Source organism: Equus caballus, chromosome 4, assembly GCF_041296265.1.
Source record: "Equus caballus isolate H_3958 breed thoroughbred chromosome 4, TB-T2T, whole genome shotgun sequence".
NCBI classification, from domain to species: Eukaryota; Metazoa; Chordata; class Mammalia; order Perissodactyla; family Equidae; genus Equus; species Equus caballus.
This window is the reverse complement of record NC_091687.1, coordinates 82,570,443-82,592,142: the sequence shown is the minus strand read 5'-3', so window position 1 is coordinate 82,592,142 and position 21,700 is coordinate 82,570,443. Positions and strand designations below refer to the sequence as shown.

Genomic DNA, 21,700 nt, shown 5'->3' with positions numbered 1-21,700 from the left:
TTAATATTGTAAAAGTTGGTAAGATTCTTTAATGACGGATCAAGCCTATTCTTGGGATTTTCTTGGCCTGGATGTTACAGCTCACCTCTTGAAACCTGTAGAACGCCTGTAGGATCTGATCTGAGAGAGGCCTAAGGGAGGGATGGAGGGGGGATGGGAGAAGAGCGTCCATCCTCACCAAAAAGAGGGGGCCGGCCAGGGGCTGAGCGTGTCCTCCCCTTCAGGACTGCGGCAGCCAGCTGGAGGTGGCCGCGGGGGTATTGTGCTCTGTGGACAGCCATCCCATTGCCTCTTTTAAAAGGGAAGAAGGACTTGACAGGGAGAGCTCAGGAACCGGAATGAAAGGACAAATTGGAGGGTGGGACCAAGAGGGGAAAGTAAAAGGAAACTGTCTTAAGCAGGAGGATCTAGTTAGAAAATTCTCTCCCTTTCCCCGGACCGTCTGAAGACACCGACTAATTCTAAACACAATCCCGACGGTTTGAAGGGAGGATCGGTGGAGGTGTGGGGGTGAGGGGCACAAAAATACCTTACATGACAATGGGCATGAGAGGTTTTTTGAGAACTCTGAGGTGCCCTCCTCCCCCCGTTTAAAATTGGCTTAAGAAAGAGTTTTCCGGGGAAACTCAAAATGACAGGCAAAACTAATAAAAAGATGTCCTAGTGCCTTCTTGGGCGTGCCACAGGGTCAGGCCTGTTCTCTTTCACCTGACATCTAGATTGAATGACCCTTCAGTTACACCCTGAGTGGTCAAAGCAAGTAGTCTATTAGCGAATGTTCTGTTCAAAAACTTTTCAAACAGGAGTCCTCCGCCATCTGTTACTCGGTCTTTAAACCCGATCCCGCACCCCCTCCCGAAACTCTTAGGAGACTCCCGCCCTTCTCCCAGCTTTAGGGGGATGGAGCCGCTACAGGACCCGCGGGGGTGCAGGGGCGAGAGGGAGGAGAGCGATCGCGCCTCACACGGACCACGGGGCCCGCAGGGGCGGTGGCGGCCCAGAGGTCAGAGTGACCGGCTGGCGACCGCGCGGCACTGGCGGACCCGGCACCAAGAGGCCTGGCCCGCGGAGCTGGTCCAGACGCGCTCGGCGCGGCGGGCGGGCGAGCAGGTCAGGCAGGCGGCGGGCTGCAAAAGTGGCGCCTCGCTCCCACCCCTTCCAAAACGCTCTGGCCACCGCCCCCGGCCCTTCCGAGGCGGGCTCCCAGAGCCTGGGCGCCCCCGGCCTTGCCAACGTCATTTTAACTATTTGGGACTCGTGCGCAAGAACCAATAAGTGGAGAGCCCGACCGGGGAGAGTTGTCAGCTTTTCTGTTCCACTTCGGGCTTCTGTTAAATGGCTCTTCTGGGCAACCGAACCGTGAGTGAGGCGGGGGCCTCGGATCCTGCGCCAGCAGCGGGGACGCAGTTCCCCTGGGCGGCGGGGCCTGGGCGCGCGAGGCGGCCGCGGTGATGGAGGCCCCGGCGGGGCGGCCGAGGATGGCGGGGCGGAGCGGGACGCTCCCGGGTGGGAGCGACCGATGGCCGGGGTCCAGGAGGTAGCTGAATCTATAAACGGTTCTCAGAGATTTCTGGCTCAAGGATTTTGATTTCCCTCTCTTGTTTCTCCATTTCTCTAACCTCATTCTTTGCTCTGTGTTATTTGTATTACCGACTTTTATTTCATGAAAAATAAGGAAGAAAGTTTAAAAGTAACATCAAAACCGCCCTAACCCTCGTGGGTAGCATCAAGGAAGGAGTCAGACTGTCTGTTGAATGTAGTTTTTATTTTAACCACAAAATGACTTTGAACAACGATCTGGGGACGGCTGCAAAACGCTGATCAGCCAATTGCATAACCAGCTATCAGCGTAGGGCAAGAGAGCATATTTTGGCTGTCGTCTTCTAATTGTTCACCTCCCAGGTTTCAACAACATCGTTGTAAATCGCAAGCAAAACTTTGCTGGGTTCTGTTGCTTGACTTCTAGGCAGCTCCTCGAATAATTTGGAGAAATTGGGTTGCTTGTTTATAAACTTCTTTTTCCATCAAGTCCAGCCCTGAGTTGGAGCCTGGTAGTCTGAAGGGATCACACCTCACAGGCCTGTGGGAACGGGTGAGAAAAATCCCAGCATTAGTGGGGGAGCAGAAACAAATCCAGGGCAGGTGATCCGTTGTCTGTAATGCCTGCCAGCTCATTAACAGCTCTCACCTTTAGGGCTCTTCATTTACTTTTACGAACGGATTTACTATGTAAATGCTGTTTTGAGAAGAAGAATTTCACTAGGTTTAAATGAAATCCTAATGTAAAAGAAATAGTAGCAGACATAAAAGAAATAGTAATGCTGACATAAAAGAAATAGTTTGTCTAGAGTCAAACCTGTCTCCCACCTCTCCTCTCCCAAAATAAAGGAGGGCTCTGTGAGTTGACTGACTCCTCCTGTACTCCTAACCTGTGATACTGCCCTTCACATGCTAGCTAGACAAAATTAGCAAGAATTCTTTATTTGCTACCAAACTAACTAAAAGCACACTAGTAGTTTTAAAGCTGAACTTGTCGCCCAGGTGTCTATTAATGTGCTGGAAAGTTAGCTCCCACCATGTATTCATTAACTAATCTGAGATACTCAACAAGACTCTTTCCTTGAACCTGTCGACCCCTTCCTATTTGTGTCCTATTCCATCACGCTGCCTCCAAGAACACAACACAAGAAATAACAAAAGACCAGTCAGAGATAAAGACTGAGCAAAACTGTAGAAGAATTTAGGAATGTTTTTCCTCCTCTAGAAAGAAGATACTTTGCCTTGGTGCTATTCACTAAACAGAAAAAAAAGTGTGGATGAATTTGAATGCCTAGAGAGAAGGAGTTGTCAGAATAATAATCTCCCCCTCATTTAGTTTGTAGTAGCTAATAAAAAGCAAAGAGAAAGCAGTCTTTTGTTTTTGATGAGGAGGCAGAGGTTGTGGATGTTGGAAAGGCCTGAAAACATGACCAGGGACAAATTAATGCACTTGGCAGAAGGTTGGATAAAGTATCATATTTCCCAATCCATTTTTTATTTTTAAAAGATTCAACAGTATTTTGTGACTTATTAAGTATGAAGAGATGAAAGATTATGGATTATTTGGTAATTAATGGCTCTATGATATTGTCTTTTATTTCAGATTGCAGAAACCTTGACAAGTCACATTTGCCTTTGACTAGGATGTAAATAAAACATCTGTGAAAATTATGCAAGTTCTTGAGTAATATCAAGAATACAGTTTAGAAAGCATTAAAATCAAAATTAGATTTCCTAGAAAAGAGAAAACTTTATTTTAGAGGAGTGGAACTTCTTCCTTACTTTCTCAGAAGGTCTTAACTTAGAGTTTGTTATCTCCTCTGTTCATATCAAGGACTGTTCTGCTTCCCTCAGGACATCTCATGCAGGATAAACCAGACACTTAAAACGTGCCTTCCACAAGGATTTTAAGCAGGTAGGTAGGGCAGATAAATACTGCCTTTCATGGTCGGGAAGAGGAGGGACAATGAAGCATCAGCTCTGACGAATAAAGGGGGAATTATAGGATTTTCCAAGAAAATCCAAAGAAACTATAACTGAGTTTCGATTTTGCCGTTAACAAAACAAACAATGCTCCCTTGAGTTCTTTTAATAAACAATTAAGACCTGGATTTATAAAGCATCTCTTCACATCTTTAGGATTAGGAAGCTCAGTTCTATGTTTTAAAGGAAAGGCATAATTGCTAATTTGCGACATCTGCGTTACTCAAATGACACTATACTTTCAAACGCTTGTCAAAAAGGCAAATCCCGAAAAGACCATTGAAAAGCAAATTGTTGAAATATTAGCCATACGAAACACGTATGCCCTAAGCCAATAATTTTCCTTTTTAGTTCAGTGTCCGCCGAAGGAGAAATTTACAGAGGTCAAATCAAGACTCTGATACCGTTAAGGAGGAGGCGGTGGGGGAGGGGGAGCAGGGAAGAGGGAGGGACACGCGACGAACGTAAAACAAACTGGTGGCATTCAGTCAAGAAGGCAGGTAACGCTCCGGAAGCGGGTGAGTTGCACAAGTCAGCTGGGCGCTCCAAAGCTTTCCAGAGCCGGGTAGTTTCATGCTTCCTTGTTTTTCCTTTAAACCTGGCCCTGTGTCGCAGGAGTGCAGCAGGAGGGGGATTTTTCGAAGTTGGGAAGTGGCAGGTAGGAAAGGAAACCTGATCCGCCCCGAAAGGGAGCAATTAAAGTCTTAACCGCGACCCATCTGTCGTGGGACGCCCCCACCCCTTTCCCCTAGCAAAGCCGTCCCGCGCTCTTTGTCCGAGCAGGGGAGAAGAGAAGACGGGCTGTGCGGCGCCAGCAGCAAAAGGAAAGAAAATTTCCAGCCTGGGCGCACCCTGCGTGACTTCGCCCGGGCCAAGAACTGCTTCGAAGTGCGTCGGCGTTGTGGATGTCCCGGACTCGGCCCTGGTGCTCCGCGCTCGCCTCATTCTGCACCTCTCTACCGCTGCATCTGCCCTCCCAGTCCGAAGCTACCTGAGACTTGAAACGATGCACTTCCAAGCATAGTTGCTAAGGCCGGTCGCATCCAGACCTTTCCCCTCCCTGGCTCTTTGGCTGCCTTCAACTTCAACAAGAGGCCTCCTCCTCTATTTCCTCAGCAATTAAGTTTCCCCACCACCCGTCCAGCTGCTATGCCTCGCTGTAGGGCACAAGGCACGTTCCCAGACCCGGCTCTCTCGGTTTCCACCCATTTCGGCTCGCCGGGCGGGGTCGGGGCATACAACCACGAAAAGCCAGAGTGAGTGGCCCCTGGCGTGTGCTGGGCAATGGGGTAGGGAGGAGGGAATATTTTGAGGTCAATTTCCTCCGTTTGGGGTCCAACTTCGCATTTGGGATGGAAGTGGTCAGGGGCTCAACAATCCCAGGGTTTCTAGTCCGCTTGCATCCAGCTTTCCACGACCGATCCTTTCCAGAGCTCTTGCAGGAAGAGGACGCCCACACCCGTTTGGCCCGATGTCTGGCACCCGCCACCACCCGTTCTACAAGCATCCGCTCAGGGTAACTCACCAGGTAGATGGTAAACTGGGCTGTTTCGGGAGGCCATTCACAGGGGCGTGCAGGCTGCAAGGCCCTGAGCTGGCACCTCTGCGCTTTTCCTCTTCGTCCCGGCGCGGGCTCGTGACCGCCGAGTCCTCCTTGCGCAGCTGCCGGTGCACGCCCGGCCCTGGCACACCTGGTCACAGGGCTAAGCTCCGCGCGATCTCAGGCTTGCAAAGGGGAGCGACAAGGAGGGTGCTCGCCGCTGCTCCGGGCGCGCTCCGGGCGGCGCCCTCTTAGGTGGCGAGAACCCGCGCAGCCGGGGTCGCAGCCTCTGGTGTCTTCCGGAAACACTCCTTACGCTCTACGGCTCCTCCCGGGGAGTTTTGGCCGAGGCCTGGATGGGGGGCGTTGCAGAGGCAAGGTTTCCGCTCTCTTTCTGGGAGGCGGAAGCGTTGCTGTGGCCAAGACTCGCGCCCCGCAGGTCGCAGTGCTCGCCGCTCCGCGGTGCACACACACCCTGGCTGCAGCCTGCGCTAATTTGAGGAGGCGTGCGGACACCAGCAGTAGGGAGGTTGAGGGAGGGAATCAATAGTTTCCCTTTTCCGCTCGATAATTTCTATTTAAATTGCTCCAAGAGAGCTCTATCAGAGTACTTAGAAGAAATTCACTTTCCCAGCTTTCAGTGGAAAGGCATAAGAGTGCGCGTGGGTGTTTGTGTCGGGGGTAGGGTCTGGCCCTCGTCCAGGTTTCTTTTGGTGTGATACCAGCTTATTCCTTGCAACTCCTCCTCAACTTTGTGGCTAGAGTGTGTCTTTCGCAAGCTTATGTCTCAGCATCACGTTTACAAACCACAAACACATAACAAGCCTCCCAAGGCCTTGAATTCTCAGGGGTGTTTTGGGAGGCCAGTTACCTGCTGGCGTCTTCCAAATGGTCCAGACTCGGTTCTGGCGGCGGAGACTCCGGGATGCCGGAAGCGCTCAGCCCTGGGCCCTAGAGGAAGAAAGAGGGCTGTAGAGGAGCCCCGACCCGGGCCCAGACCCAGCCGGGCGGAACCATGCAAGAAAAATTAGGATTTCGCAGCCGGAGGCTTCCCGGCCGCGGCTTTGTGGAGCTTGGCATTTGATAAATATAGCCTGGCGTTTGCCCCTGAATTAGACTCCGTTTCCTTATTTAGCCCTTGCACAATGATTTTAGATGATGTCACTTAGAGCTAAACGAGAAAATTGATCTCAGATTTGCTTGGCCTCTAAACCCTGGTTAAGCAGATTGAGAATTAAAAAGACAGAGGAAAAAGCAAAGGGGGGGGGGGCGCGGAGGGTAGCGAAGTGCGCGCCTGAGAGTGTGTGCGCGGAGGGGAGGGCGCGCGGAGTTGCGGAGAGCGCCCCCGCCTCTTCTGGGCGGGGGAACCTCACTCACCAATGAAAAGTAGTCACTGACTGCAAAGAAAAAAAAAGTTTTCCTGTTGACTGTTGGAAGCGAATTGAGCAATTATCTAGTTTACCTTCTCCTCTTGGAAGTTAACGATTGGCGAGATCTTGGCTGCGTTATTGACACAACACTTTCTATTGATAGAAATAAGTAGTGATTGTCCCCGAGTCATTGGTGCGCCAAGAACTCTGCGATGGGCTGGCAGGAGTCCATTGGGCTGAGCAGGGAGGTTCGGCTGGTGATGCTGGGGAGGAGGAGGAGGAGGCTGCTGGTGGTGATGGTGCCCGTCCCCCTCTCCGCAGGTCTGTGACAAGCAGGGAACAAGGCAACGACGGTGCAGCCCGGCCCCGGCTGACGGACGCTGGCGACTCAGACATGGACAGTAGCTGCCACAACGGGACTGCCAAAATGTTAGCGACTGCTCCGGCCCGGGGCAACATGATGAGCACCTCCAAACCCTTGGCTTTCTCCATCGAACGAATCATGGCGCGCACCCCCGAGCCCAGGGCCCTGCCCGTCCCCCACTTCTTGCAGGGAGCCGTGCCCAAGGGGGATCCCAAGCACTCTCTGCATCTTAACTCGTCGATCCCCTGCATGATCCCCTTCGTACCTGTGGCTTACGACACGAGTCCCAAGGCAGGAATGACGGGCTCGGAGCCGCGGAAGGCGAATCTGGAGGCTCCGGCGGCGCCAGCAGCGGCTCCCGCAGCGCCCGCGTTCAGCTGCAGCGACCTGCTCAACTGCGCGCTGAGTCTCAAGGGTGACCTGGCCCGCGACGCGCTGCCGCTGCAGCAGTACAAGCTGGTAAGGCCGCGCGTGGTCAACCATTCTTCCTTTCATGCCATGGGAGCCCTGTGCTACCTGAATCGAGGGGACAACCCGTGCCACCCGGCGGCCGGCGTTAACATCCACCCGGTGGCCTCCTACTTTCTCAGTTCCCCTTTGCACCCGCAGCCAAAAACGTATTTAGCAGAAAGGAATAAACTGGTGGTCCCAGCGGTGGAGAAGTACCCCGCGGGAGTAGCTTTCAAAGACTTGTCTCAGGCTCAGCTGCAGCATTATATGAAAGAAAGCGCCCAGCTTCTGTCGGAAAAAATCGCGTTCAAAACCTCTGACTTCAGCCGAGGCTCTCCTAATGCCAAGCCCAAAGTTTTCACTTGCGAAGTGTGTGGAAAGGCAAGTACCATGTAGAAGGGAGGTCTCCCTTCCTTCCTTTTTAATTTAATTTAACTTTCGTTTGTGACTATTTGTACACACTGGTTATGAGGTTGTCTCCTCCCTCCCCTCTCTCTGCCGGGTTTGATTTCGAAGTGCTTGTTGCGCTAACCGGTATGTGTCTTAACTTTAAGGTCTTCAACGCGCATTATAACTTAACCCGTCACATGCCGGTGCACACGGGAGCCAGACCCTTCGTTTGCAAAGTGTGTGGAAAGGGTTTCCGGCAGGCCAGCACCCTGTGCAGGCACAAGATCATTCACACCCAGGTGAGTTCGACTGTCTCAGTTTCACCTGGTTTACTTCGGAACGGTTTGTAGAAAAATGGCCGATAAACACTTAGTCTTTAGCATAAGGTGTGTTTAAAATTTGCTGGCTGGACAGGGGGAAATGCCATGTATGGTTTGCCTTTGTTCTGCTTAAAAGCGTGAGAGAGAGAATTAGTGTGTTTTTGACTTTGCAGGACTCCACTTAATAACAAAATACCTTAACTTCTCTGCTTTTTCTCCCTTCCGCTTAGGAAAAACCTCACAAATGTAACCAGTGTGGCAAAGCATTTAATAGAAGTTCCACGTTAAACACGCATACCCGCATTCACGCAGGCTACAAACCGTTTGTGTGTGAATTCTGTGGCAAAGGATTTCATCAAAAAGGTATCGAACCTGGGAGATGCTGTCTTTCACGGTGGTCTTACCGAAAGCCCTAATCGTTTCGGGATATTTTAGAAAATGATTTTTTAAACGCAGCTAGTTACTGGCGCCTATGTTGCCATTCTAACCTCCTACCTCCACGTCTGATTAATACTAGAGAAAGACGTGGTTCATGTTCCGAGGGGGTCTTTCTTTTCAACCGCGTGTTCTCTTTTTATGTAATTAAATGTGGAGGGAGCGGCTCCATTGTTGCTGTTAAAAAACAAACTTGGGGAGAGACGTGCAGGCGCAGAGCGCAGCCCTGCACCGGCTGTCCGAGCTGCGGCAGCTGTTTCTATTGCTTCGTTGTCCTTCGACCCGTCCGCTCCTCCCTTTTCAAGCTCTCTTTTCCTATCCACGTCCCTGTCATTTGTCTGTTTCAGGCAATTACAAAAACCACAAGTTGACCCACAGCGGGGAGAAGCAGTTCAAGTGCAATATCTGCAACAAGGCTTTCCACCAGGTTTACAACCTCACCTTCCACATGCACACCCACAACGACAAGAAGCCCTTCACCTGCCCCACGTGCGGCAAGGGCTTCTGCAGGAACTTTGACCTCAAGAAGCACGTCCGCAAGCTGCACGACAGCAGCCTGGGGCTGGCGCGCACACCTGCTGGGGAGCCGGGAGCCGACCCGCCGCCCCCTCTACAGCAGCCAGCGCCCGCGACGCTGCCTCCTCTGCCGCCGCCGCTGCCGCCCCCTGGGCCCCTGCAGACCGGGCTCCACCCGGGCCACCAGTGATCAAGGCCAAAGTCCCCTCCCAGCCCCAGCCAGGGTCCCCACTACTGAGGCAGCGGCAGAATAGAGCTGGACCTCCGGATCCAAGCTCCTCTGCAAACCCAGGGCATGTTGAGCCCCATGAGTTAGCGACCAGACGCCTCTGCATTCCCCGGCATTTCGCCTCTTGCATGCACCTGCTAAATGGTTTTGTGTATTATATTCTATATAGGCACTAACGATTATGAGAAAATTTGGGGGTTTTGTTTGTTTTCTGACTTTTTTCTTAATTTGGAAAAACTTTTTATCGCGGGTGGAGAGATGGTGTTTGTTTTGTTTTGTTTTTTAAAACAAATTCTGCTGTATTTATTGAGATCCTACCCGGGAATGCTGCACCATTTTAATTTTATTATTGTATATATTTCCATTGTGTTGACTCTGCCGTCTCAAGATGCCTGCCAATTGTTGATGATCATTTCCTCTTTCCCTGAGGTAACAAAACACTGTGTGTATGTTATATATACACGCATAGATATGTGTGTCTATAAAGGCACATTCCACATTTGTGAGCACACGTATGCACACATACACGTTAGATAAGGGTGGTTCATTATGAATGAATTTGAATTTTGGTTTTGATTCTTGCACGTGAAAATTGATTCATCGACTGTTGGAAATAAATACTTGGAACATGCTTATTTAATCAACAAACTTCAGGGCTCTGTTCATGTTATTCAGTTAGAGATCACTGATTCTGACTCCCTCATCCTTCCTCCATTTTAAAAAGTTCAATCCTGGGTTAGTATCACCCAAAGTTTGAACCGAAAAATTCACCAAGGGCGAATAATAGTCTCTCCAAATAGTTACAACTTTGGTAAAGTAATGAAATTTGATGAAGCTCAGAGACAGAAGATGTGGAGTTTTCTAACAGAAGGGTGCCTTTGTCCTGGGCCGTCTGATGTGTCTGTAGTGCTCAGTTAAATGGGAACAATCTGTCTAGGAGATGTGTGTAATATACATCCCCACACACATATTGCAATAATACCATGTAGACGGATATCTATTGTTAGCATCCTGAAGGCGCATACTGACTTGTACACAGCTGGCAAAGAGAGCCTCTGTGTTTTTATGTGCGTGTATATGTTTATAGCCGAATATGCTTCCATTCAGGGAGGAAACATGGATGAAAACCAAATTGCGGCGGGTGCCAGGTCCTTGAAACGCTTCAAGTGTTAATCAGCAGCTCCACTGTGAGCTCGGGCTCTGCTGTTTTCTAACTGCAAGTCTCCCCTGTTTTCTTGCCAAAACAGTGAAACAACTGCTAAAGACTTTAATTAAGAGGGGTAATTAGTTCAGATTTATCAAAGCCGGGTTGTTATACTATTAGCTGCTCAGTAGAAGCTGCCAGACAAGCTCACAGCCCAGCACAGCCATCCCGCTGCAGCGGGGCCACATCTGGGGAGAGAGGCTGCGGGGAGCGGGACGCAGGGGTCCCCGCCTCGCCACCCGGTCCCCGCAGCCCCCAGCCTCGCGGGTGCGTCTCCACCCCTCCCTCGGCCTCGCGCTCCCGCCAGGCCCAGCCGCGGCGGAGGGTCCACCGCGGATGCACGGCGCGAGCGCAGGCTCCGGGGAGCCCAAGGACTGCCTCCCCGCGCCGGGTCAGGCCGGCCTCGCCAGCTCCTGGAGCGCCCCGACCGTGGCAAGAGGGGAGCGGGGAACGAGTTTACATTTGCGGTCCCGCCTCACTCTTGTTGGTCCGGCGGCGCTCAAGGAAATGAGGCGCCGGGCAGCGACAGGCGGGACGAGGGACGGAGATGGGCCGGGGGCACCGTAGGGGCGCGGCGGCAATTTCCTTGGCAACCAGAACCCGCATTTCAAGACGGAGAAGGATTGACAGCTCCGGGCGCGGAGAGCCCGTGACCTGAAGGGCTTCTCGGCCGCTCAAGAGGCAGGGAGGTGATGGACAGCCACGGCGGGGGGACCGCAGGCGAGTGGGTGAGCAGGCCCCGCGGGACATCCAAGCCAAGTCCTACCCGGGCCCCTTTCGAGCTGAAGGAGCCAGCGATCCCGGGCAAAGAGATGGCCGGGAGGGTTCCCGAGAACAGAGAACTCCTGATTCCACGTGCAGACGTCGGGTCGAGACTCCCCAACTCTTGCCCCAGGGCGCACGCCCTCGCCATCCCGTCGCCCTCAGACTCTGGGGCTTTAAGTCCCAGCCCAGCGATCATTGGATCGAATCTCTATGTTTCTCTTTTCCTAACCTCCCCACACCCCACCTTAACCTTTGCTGAGATCAGATCCTTGTTAGATTTGACTTCGGGAAGAGATGCAGGGTCTTGGAATTCCACAGCTGGGTGGATTCTGAATCTGCGCGGCTGGCAGAAGTGCCATCTCTCCCTGAATATCACAGCCGTCTGGAAAATGGTGTCCCAGGTGCTGGCCACATTCCCTCATAGCTGCCCATGCCACAGAAGAAGTTTAGGGAAGCGTCTTGTAGTCTATGGGTAACCATCTTTTCGAGGTGGCATAGTCTGTATCTTGAAAGCATTTGCTCTCTTTGAGTAAACAGAATGAGGTCAGAGGTCATTATAAAGGGCAGAAAATGGTCTTTGGTTCTTGAATTAATTCTCAATAAGTATTTGAACTTATTTTCAAAACCCCAGGATGTAATTCTTCCAGACTTTCAAGGTGACACAGTTTTACTGGTGGAAAACAAAATGAACATTATTGAGGAAAATTACTAAGCCATAAAATACTTCCAGTTAGGAAGTTCTTGTATGTGGTATTCCCATCTACTAACCCATGCCAGTGTGCTTTGACTTATACTGAAACAAGAAGTCTTCTATGGAAAGATGGAATTGGTCTGTGGGGAGAGGGAGGGAGAGAGTGAGAGAGAGAGAGAGGGAGGATCTGTCATTGTAACCTGGAATGACTTTGTATAGGTCTAATTTGGGATGGTGCATTCGTTCCAGAGAAGGCAGGCGAAAGGAAATGGTTGTCTGCTCACAGGGTTGAGTAGCCTGAAGTGGTGGTGATTAAGTAGGAGAAGTGAAAAGGAAATTCTCTAAAATAAGCACTCAAGAGAACTACTTGTCAGGAGGTGAAATATCGATGAACTCTGACTTATGACAAAGCTGTTAGAGCTTACTAAACATCAAGGAGAATCTCCCTAAAGACAATATGAGTCTAGAGATTAAATTGAGGGGAGGGTAAAAACTGATGACAAGGGCTACTTAACTAATAGTCAGTGGAAGACCTTACAATCCACCCCCCCCCCCCCAACAAGTATTAAAAGGTGACTTTTTTTCCCTTAACTAAATCTATGTGTGTATATCTGTGTGTGCTTACATAAATGTTTATGTTCATTCATGAAACAGGTACTCTTAAAGTATGAACAGCAAATTGGCTCATCCCAGTCTACCTTCTTTTTACCAGAAGTTAACCAGCACATTCTTTCATGTTTAGGAAGGAAGAGTGGCTAGTGATGGGATTATCTGCAGAGGGAGGTGGTTTATCTTCCGCTCTCTCTGTTGGAATTGACTTCTGGCACAGAGGAAGATGGCACAGCCATAGGGCTTCAGGGAGCAGCTTTAGAAAGTTATTGACCTCGGGTCTTATGTTTTGTTCAGTTTTGGAAATCAGAATATAGAACAGAATTAATAATGTAAGTAGTTAGTTCCTTCCTATTTTGTTTTAAAACAGATCCCAAATCCTGATTTCCAATAATCTCTTCCCAAAGGATATAATTTGTTCAAACTTTCAAAATTTTAGTTTGAGAACAAGTTATTGTGCAAGATTAGGACTAAGGTATCGATTTTTCAGTGGTAAATGAAAGTGTTATTTAGGGGCCTCATCAAAGCAGTTACTTGTTAATGAAGTTTGACTCTTAGTGAGTTTCTTATTGAACTTTGCTCCTTTCCAAATATGAAAGAAATTAATCCACAAGGTGCCATGGAGTCATAATTTTCAGAATCTGTGCAGCCTGTTTGACACATGTCCCTTATTTTAGTGGCAGTTAGCAATGTCAGAAATCATAGTTTTTTTTACATTTGGTGACAACTCAAAGCATTGACCAAATTATAACTGTAATAGGTATGTTTTGTCTCTATAAAATGGTCATCCCAAAATATACCATAGAAAATACAAATTATATCAAATTCAAAATTAGGGAAGAAACAAAAATGTTTTCTTTGTCACTTTTAAACTCTTGTAATGGGTAAATTTTTGTTACACGTGAAGCTTAGGATTTTAAGGGATCGTGGCTTGCTCTATTACCAAACAGCATTTTTAAAAGCATGAAAATTAAAGACAAACATAAATCTCAATGGGTAAGAATATGAAGCTGTTGACTGGTTTGGAAAAAATTTTGATACAAATAAAACATTGCTTTCTTGCTACATTTTTGCCAAAACCACAGATTACTTTCACCCAAGAAATGATGTTTCCGTCAGGTCAATTAAAAACCAAAAAATAAACATATTTGTAAGTTAAAGATATCTTGTTACAAATTTCATTGCCTCTAGAAATCAATGCATATGTCCATTCCATCTCCAGGGCAGACTACCTAAAAACAAACAAAAATATATTAATCAACACACTGGTCATTTGTGCGCTCTTGGTGTTGAACTGCTAGTTCAACTGCTAGTTCAGTCCAGCATATGTTATCTCACTCCAGACAATAGAGAAGAGGAAGCCTGATGTTTAAATGACCTTGTTAGGAAAATCTACCTCCGTTATTATATTTTTCTGCTTGTATTGTGACATGTTGCTCATAGCGAACACTGAGGAAAAGTCAAAATCCATCATGTGCTTCAGTGGGCACAAAGTTATCACAAATAACTGTGCACGTTTTCTGTTCAAGTTTGAGGTGACATTGGTGTCAAATGAAGTCATGTTGCTATTGGTCTTATGGAGATTAAGTTACTAAATAAAGATGAAATAAAATTCCTTCAATACAGGTCTCTGGGGCTAATATTTTGCTGTCAAACAAACAAACGTTGCTCTTGGGTACAAAGGTGTAAGAGTAAAGAGAGAAAGCCTCACGTATGAGTCCCTAAGTGGAGCTAGAAATCTATCACAAAATGGAGAAAAGATCTCCAGTTTGATTTCACTCTGTTCTTCTTGATGACAATAGTAGGGACTTTTTGTGTGTGAGAGATCTAGAAGCCCAGACCAATTCAGAGCCTTCTAATCACAGCAAACAAATATGGTGAGGTCTTTTGATGACCAACCATAGAAATGTAATTTGTCAGTTAAATGTTAACCAAATCTGGAGTAGATGAAACCCTCCACTAATGTAAATTGTTTGCACATATCTCTGAATAGGATTTGCATTTTAAAAATTCTAGCCAAACCCAGAGTTTGGAACAAACCTCTACAGGACAAACAACCCGTTTCTTCAACAAATAATGTTAAGGGAGAGAAAGACAGAGAAGGAAAGGGAAAGGAAGAGAAGAAAGGGGAGGGGATGGGTGAGGGGAAGTAGAAGAGGGGAGAATGGGGGGAAGAGAGGGACCAAGACAGAGAGAACAAGAAAACCTATCAGTTAAAAAAGATCTTAAAAGTAGAATAACCAATTGCTGTGTGTGAATCTCATTTCAGTTCCAATGCAATCAAATAAACTATAAGCATAAAAGTCATTTATGACATCTGAGACTACTGGAAATTCGAATACTGGGTGTTTAATAAAATTAAGGAATTACATATTTTTTAAGATGTGAAAAAAGTATTATGCTTGTGTTAAAAAATAGTTATTTTAGAGCTATGTATTCAACTATTTAAGGGTGAAATGATAAGATGTCTGTGATTTGCTTAAAAATATAGGAGAAGGGAAGTGGATGTAGGCACAGATCAAATAAGATTGGCCAGGAATAGATAACTGTTGAAGCTGGATGATGGTAAACAAGATTATATTATACATCCTGAGTACTTTTGATTAAATTTAAAATTTCACATAAAAAGTTTTAAAAATATCTTTTACAGTAAGTTATATCATGTCACGAAACATTTTTCACCCCAAACACTCATAGTCCTATCACCTTAAACATTAATTGTACTTTTCACATTGTTTTTTTGTCTGATTCCTGGACTAATACTATGTAATATCGCACTGTAAATATTTTGTAGAAATGTTTAAAAAGTAAGGTAAACTAAGGTATGTAGAAGGATTTAAAGTGGGGATATGGGCTTTTAAGAGACACAAAAAAGATGCCCTCCAATAGTTGTTGTTTTATCAAGGAAGAGAATCGCTGGATCTGTTACTCTCCTGAGAAGCAGAGACAGTACATAGTGAATGACAATAGAACATTTATATTGGTTAGACTCTTTCAGATAGTGAGGAAGAAACGTAGATATGCAGGAGTTTATTGAAAGGTGATACAGAAAAGGGAAACTACCTCAGGGTTGTATAGCCACTCTGAGTCCTAAGAAAACCAGATGTAAAACTCAGCATTCATTCATTATTGTATTGATTCATTCAAGGTGCAAGGCACCAGCTTAGGTGCTGGGTATGCTGTAGGGAATAAGAACCATATAATTTTATCTTCCTGAAATTTACATTCTAGCAGGAAAAACAGAAGTCAGCAGTGATTATAAGTTATTTATAAGTGTGAACGGAGTGTATATGTTCATATAACAAGAATAATCTTTGGGATAGCCTGAAATCCAGTGATCTATTTCTCTTATTCACTTAGAGAGATGGTTTTCAACTAGAGGGCAATTTTCCTCCAGAGAGCATTTGAAAATGTGTGCAGACATTTTGGTTGTCACAACTGTGAAGAAGGTACAACTAGCATCTAGTGAATAGAAGCCAAGGATGCCGCTAAATATTCTAAAATGCAGAGGGCAGCCCCACACAATAAAGAATTATTTGGTCCAAGGTATCAATAGTGCCAGATTGAGAAACTCTGACTTAAAGGTTCTAATTCCTCAGACAGGTTCTGATGGGGTCAATTAGGTCTTTTCATCTGACATATTCATTTGGGTACTGGTTAAGGGGCCACCCAATTGTGGGGTCCAGAGTATCAATTTTTTCTCCTGCAGTGTCAGATATGCTATTAAGCCCATTCAGTGGAATTTTCACTTCAGATATTATATTTTTCAGTTCCAGAATATCCATTTATTCTTCTTTTATAGTACTCTTTTCTTTCCTGCTGAGATTCCCCATCTCCTTACTCATTATGTCTGCTATCTTCTTTTGAATTATCATAGATTTTTACAATAGTTGTTTTAAAGTCCCTGCCCACTAAAGCCAACATCTCTGTCGTCTTGGGATGTGTTTCCACTGCTTATTTGTTCTTCAGATTATATGGCAGATTTTCCTGCTTCTTTGTATGTCTATTAATTTTTTATTGTATGCTAGGCATATGAGTACTATAGTCTTGACAGTTTAGATTTTTCTATCCTTTAAATAGTGGTGAGTCTTTAAAGCAGGCAGTCATTTTGCTAGTGGGTCAGTTTGATCCTTCTGGAGTCTGGGTTTAGGTTTGGTTAGAGCAGTCAGTAGTAGCCATAGTAAGATGTAGTTTTTCTGGGGGTCTCAGCTGAATGCTTGAGTATTCAGCAAGTTCTCTCCACTCTCACTGGTCAGAATTCCAACATCTCCTAGCATTGGGCAAACTCTAAAACCTCTGTTTAGTTCAGAGTCCCCCAGCAGTTATTCTCTATCAGGCTTCATGGAATTTCTCCCTATGTATACATAGAAATATATGGGCAAACACTCGAGGGGCCCCCATGCATATTTCTAGAGTTCCTTTCTCTATATGGTGCATTCCTCTCTCATACCCTATCCTACAGTTTCCAGCCGCTTTGGCAGCCCCTCACGCTGGTATTTTTTCCCTCCATCCAGTGAGATGGTTACTGTCTGTTTGGACTCACTTCCCTGTGCCTTGCTTTGTAAGGTGCCTCCAGGCAAAAAGCCCACTTAAATGTGGAGTTTACCTCATAGATTTCCCTTCTGTCAAGGACTGCCGTTCTGCACTGTCTGTTGTTCAATGCCTGAAAAAATTGTTTCACATATTTTGTCTAGTTTTATAATTCTTTACAGTCGGAGCATATCTCTAATACTCTTTAGTGCATTATTCTCGGAACTGAGAATTTAAGGAAAGTTTTTTCCAAAGCACTTGGTGCAGATCATAGCAACTGTATGCAGAAAGAGCTGCATGGGGTTTTTTCTTCAGGAAGGGTCTATCACAAGGCAGGCAACTGGATGGTTCTGAACTTCTTGTCTATACAAAAAGTAAACAACTTTTAACTGTATTTTAAATCTTAATTTTTGAAGGACATTCAGCTCTTCATTTTTATTTTTTTTAGATTGGCACCTGAGCTAACAACTGTTGCCAGTCTTTTTTTTTTAAAGATTGGCACCCGAGCTAACAACTGTTGCCAATTTTCTTTCTTTTTTCCTGCTTTTTCTCCCCAAATCCCCCAAGTACATAGTTGTATATTTTAGTTGTGGGTAAGCTCTTCATTTTTAACCTTTCATATCTTATCTAACTACTACTTAATGTCTGGAACAGCATCTGCCACATAACAGCTGTTCAATCACTGTTGAAATTTACCAGATAATCAGCATGTCAATGGGAGGGATGAAGCCAAGTAGATTCGGAAAGGAAAGAGTTAAATGACACAATGGTAATACAATATTTGTATATGTATTGTCTTACGTTTCTACAACTTTTATGTATACGATCACATTTTACTCTCTACAAAGCTTTGTGAGTTAGGAAGACCAAGTTTAACCAGGACCATTTTACAGATGAGGATTTTGAGGACTTCAGAAATGAAGGTCACTCATGTCGTGAAAGGCAGAACCAAATGGTCTAGTCTTTTTTTTGAGGAAGATTAGCCCTGAGCTAACATCTATGCCCACCTTCCTCTACTTTATATGTGGCATGCCCGCTACAGCGTGGCTTGATAAGCCGTGCATAAGTCCACACCCAGGATCTGAACTGGTGAACCCCAGGCTGTGGAAGCAGAGGGCGTGAACTTAACCACCGAGCCCCCAGGCTGGCCCCCAAAATGGTCTAGTCTTTTGATTCCAAACTCCGAACATCCTAAGCTATCCTATCTAAGAACAATATTGGAATCAGCAGAGTCTGATAATAAATGTCCTGGGACAGTAAAGGAATAGGGCTTATCAGAGCCAGAACTGGAACCAGGATTGACTCACCTTTACGAGTAATTATTCATCAATGGGGCTGGCTCTTTTTTTAATACCCCCATGATAGAAGACGAAATTACACTCTTGAAACTTGCAATTTAATTAGCTATGAGGAGGAGTTCACAGATTATTAAAAAATGATTCTATATTAACATAGGAAAGTTATAGATTATATTATATTAACAGATTATATTAACATAGGAAAGTTACTTTTACTGCTAAAAGTAAAAGATGGAATACTCTGTGATTTGGTTGGTTGGATATTTTTTAGCTTTGAGAAAATTTAACCTTTTCATTTACGTAGTCTATATTTAATGTGTTATATAAAAAGTTAGAAAAGTAGTATGATGAAAAAGTAGAATGAGAAGCAGACCAGAAGTCAGGACTATCCTCAGTCCCACAGAAATTGGCAGAAAATGCTGTATGCCACTGGGTAATCCATGGTGCATTTTCATTTTCATACATATTTATACAAAAGTCACACATATATATATTGCTGTCTAATTAAGCACAAATGTTTTATAGAGTGAGTTTAAAATATAATATGAGAAATCAAGTAAATTTCAAATAGATAGGGGGTTGTTTCAGGCTTTACCCCAGAACCTATAGGAGTTCTGGGATGGAAGCTTGAGAGAAAAATTTGGGAAGTATTATGAAAGGTAATTACGTCTGTCAACCAAAATTTATTGTGTGCCCAACATGAGACAAGCCTTGTACTAAATGCTGTGGCAATAGCAATAATAGTAAATTAAAGGGGCGTTGTCCATGCTGTGATGGATCCCAGTCATAATACATATAATTAGAAATAACTAATAAATAATTAAAAGTATAAAAAGAGTTGTGAAAGAGAAGTGAGAGTCTCTCAAAGGAGGATCTAATGAAGTCTTGCAGTGAGAGAGGTGGAGATTTGGAAATACATTCCTGAGATGAGGGAGTGATCTTAATGGGAGTATTTTTACCATATCTTCCTTGTCTATAAGACAGGCTCTCTCAACAAAGAGGCATAAATCTTAGGAGAGGAAAATACAATTCCAGAACAAAAAGATTTTCATTCTACTCTGAATCTCAGAGTTGAACTTTGGAATCCATGGTGAGCCAAGTCTTAAAATCTAGGCTTTGTCAAGAGACAAATAATTTTTCTTAGTTTCAAAAGCCAATTTTGTCCTGCTGGATATCTTGGAGGACTTTCAAATATTAGTGTCAAACACATAAAAGATACAAATATAATTATTTCTATAACATTTATCTATTTGGCCTGTGCCAAACATAAGTTGATCTTGGAGAAGATCAACGTAGATTCTAAAACATGATCAGGGGATGATTCCAATTATAGCTGGTGTCTCGTTTATGTTTTCTTTTTTGGAGTAAATGGACCTATCCTTTGGGCCCAGCATACTGCTGCTATCTACCTAATGCTCCTTTCTTCTTTAATGGTGAGTAAAGACTGCCCGAAGCCATTCGTTTTCACTTGGAAATGACAGCAGTACACTTTTCCTGTCTTCCCTCTGAGCTATGGGGAGTCTCATGCTCTGTGCACAAACTAAACTGCAGGAAAGTTTGACAGTCTCACCATCCTTCAGGAGCTCACGCTGAAACACTGTATTGATTACATCATGCTGATTAACTTTGTTAAGCAGGAAGTTGCAAGTCTATCAGATGCCTTGGTAGGGACAGAAGTGTCAGAAGTTTGGAGAGAAACCCAATGAAAATTCAGGAACCCATCACTTCAGTGATATTTTAGGGGTCTAGTGGTCTGGGATATGTTAAGACAGCGCATACAAAGTGAAAGTGTTGTTGCATCTCACACTTTATACCTTTCAGGAAAAAATCACAACACGTGGTGTTTTTTTATTGTGGAGGTAACATATACATCTGAGGATGCTCCTTGGACTTATTTATTAAGTGGCCTGAAAGGTGAAAATTTTGGGTGGGATCCAGAGCAAAATAAGTCTTCAGAGCTGGTACAGGTGTCTGTTCAAACAGCTCGGGAACAAATTCAATGGTGATATAAATGTCAGTGGCAGATCAGAATGCTGTATGGGGACTGTCAAAACTCAGGAGGAGATTCACTGAGCAGATTTTTAGGTTTTAGAGCAAAATCATGTCCTTCAAATAATTACGCTTAATTTTAGAAAAATCTCTTGATTTGTAATGAGCCCTGGAAGAGATTTGATTCCTGACAACTGAACATCAAATAACTTTAAAATCTATGCTTCCTGGTATGAACCAGGTGTCTCTGATCCACTAAGCCACAGAGTTGAGTTTGTGGAGTGTGATTCTATTTTCAAAAGAAGGCAGTAGACTTCAAGTTGGGCCTGATTAAATCCTAAAGTCACAAGTAAGTTGCAAGAGCGAATGCTCCAGACTTTCAGGTCACCTATAGTTTAACTCATATTTATGGCCTCTTGGGGCATTAGCTATAATAATTGACTGAGAGAAGAAAAGTACGAGCCTAGTTTAAAGATTGTTCTACAAGATATGTGGGCACCAGTCAGAAGTGAACCCTGAAGTATTATAATCCCAAACAGGGGAAAACTTCAAAGACGAATGAGGGAAATCCTCTCTTTGGAAAGAGCTTTTGAGTAACATATATGATAGCCCATTTGAAGGAAAGATGGCAGGAAGTATGCATCTACATTTATTCTTAAGCAGTAGCTAATTCTCAGTCAAGGACTCAGAAGCAACATGGTTGGAAAATTCGTGAAAAGGAGATTTGGAAACACATAAATGAATGGACCTTGCTGAGTGGCCCAGCAGATGAAGATATTTTTGTCCCATGTTACTGTCATCAGTGGGAGTCAACTGTGATGGAATCTCTCAATTATCAGGTGGACAAGATGACCTATTCTCTCTCCCCAGCCATCTCAGTACTTGTCCAATGGGTTCATAAACCTAGTGACCTTGATGGCAAGAGTGAAAGTTATGTATGGGTTCAACGGACCTCCTTTTCACTAAGACTGATATGGCTTTATAGATGAATGACCACCTTGCCAATACTAGAATCCAATGCAGAGCCTCTGGTATGATACATTGGCCTCCTTCCTCGTGGAGGACATTACATTGTCTTTGCTGGAATAGACATTTATTCTGTACAGTATAGTTTTGTCTTTCTTGTGCAAATTGCTTTTGCCAGCACTTCCATCCATGGATTCTCTTAATTCCTCATTTACTATCATACTACATGACTTCTTTTGACCAAGAAATTTTACAGCAGGAAGATGGAGCCAGTGGGTATACAGAAGCTATTTGCAATACATAAAATGGCTAAAATGTTCAACACATGATTGACTAAAGAAACCTATAAATCAAAAAGAAATGACAAAACAAAACTAACAGAAAAATAGGTCAAAACTTGACAAAGAATTAAACAGATGGGGAAACCAAAAGGCCCATAAGTGAAAAGATGCTTAAGCTTCTTAGTAATCATCAAAATGCCAATCACCATGGTGAGATCCAATTTCATACCT

General features: G+C 45.0%; 1 protein-coding gene and 1 long non-coding RNA gene across 21 annotated transcripts; one reads left to right on the top strand and one right to left on the bottom strand.

The window, feature by feature from the left end:
- Positions 1 to 1,746: 1,746 nt before the first annotated feature.
- Positions 1,747 to 5,175, bottom strand: LOC111773234 (uncharacterized). The gene is made up of 2 exons (XR_002807566.2): positions 5,048 to 5,175; positions 1,747 to 2,080 (listed from the first exon to the last, which is right to left on the bottom strand). It is a non-coding gene; the product is annotated as an uncharacterized lncRNA (long non-coding RNA).
- Positions 3,967 to 9,784, top strand: FEZF1 (FEZ family zinc finger 1). Of its 20 annotated transcripts, none has more exons than XM_070264973.1 (9): positions 3,989 to 4,040; positions 4,138 to 4,180; positions 4,306 to 4,693; positions 4,954 to 5,050; positions 6,754 to 7,255; positions 7,406 to 7,627; positions 7,801 to 7,935; positions 8,187 to 8,319; positions 8,739 to 9,784. In XM_070264973.1, exons 5-9 carry the CDS (start codon positions 6,827 to 6,829, stop codon positions 9,095 to 9,097), a joined length of 1,278 nt encoding a protein of 425 aa, XP_070121074.1. In that variant the 5' UTR covers positions 3,989 to 4,040; positions 4,138 to 4,180; positions 4,306 to 4,693; positions 4,954 to 5,050; positions 6,754 to 6,826; the 3' UTR covers positions 9,098 to 9,784. The 20 variants fall into 20 exon arrangements, with proteins under 20 accessions (XP_070121072.1, XP_070121067.1, XP_070121071.1 ...); XM_070264963.1 differs by having other exon boundaries at positions 4,013 to 4,040; positions 4,954 to 5,038; XM_070264971.1 differs by lacking the exon at positions 4,138 to 4,180 and having other exon boundaries at positions 3,967 to 4,040.
- Positions 9,785 to 21,700: the final 11,916 nt, after the last annotated feature.

Bases quoted from the DNA above. Each gene is read 5' to 3' on its own strand.
- FEZF1 (XM_070264976.1), top strand. From the start codon at position 4,875: ATGGAAGTGGTCAGGGGCTCAACAATCCCAGGGTTTCTAGTCCGCTTG. The intron at 5,039-6,753 runs GTAACTCACCAG...CCCTCTCCGCAG, and splicing joins TCTACAAGCATCCGCTCAGG to GTCTGTGACAAGCAGGGAAC. The intron at 7,628-7,800 runs GCAAGTACCATG...CTTAACTTTAAG, and splicing joins CTTGCGAAGTGTGTGGAAAG to GTCTTCAACGCGCATTATAA.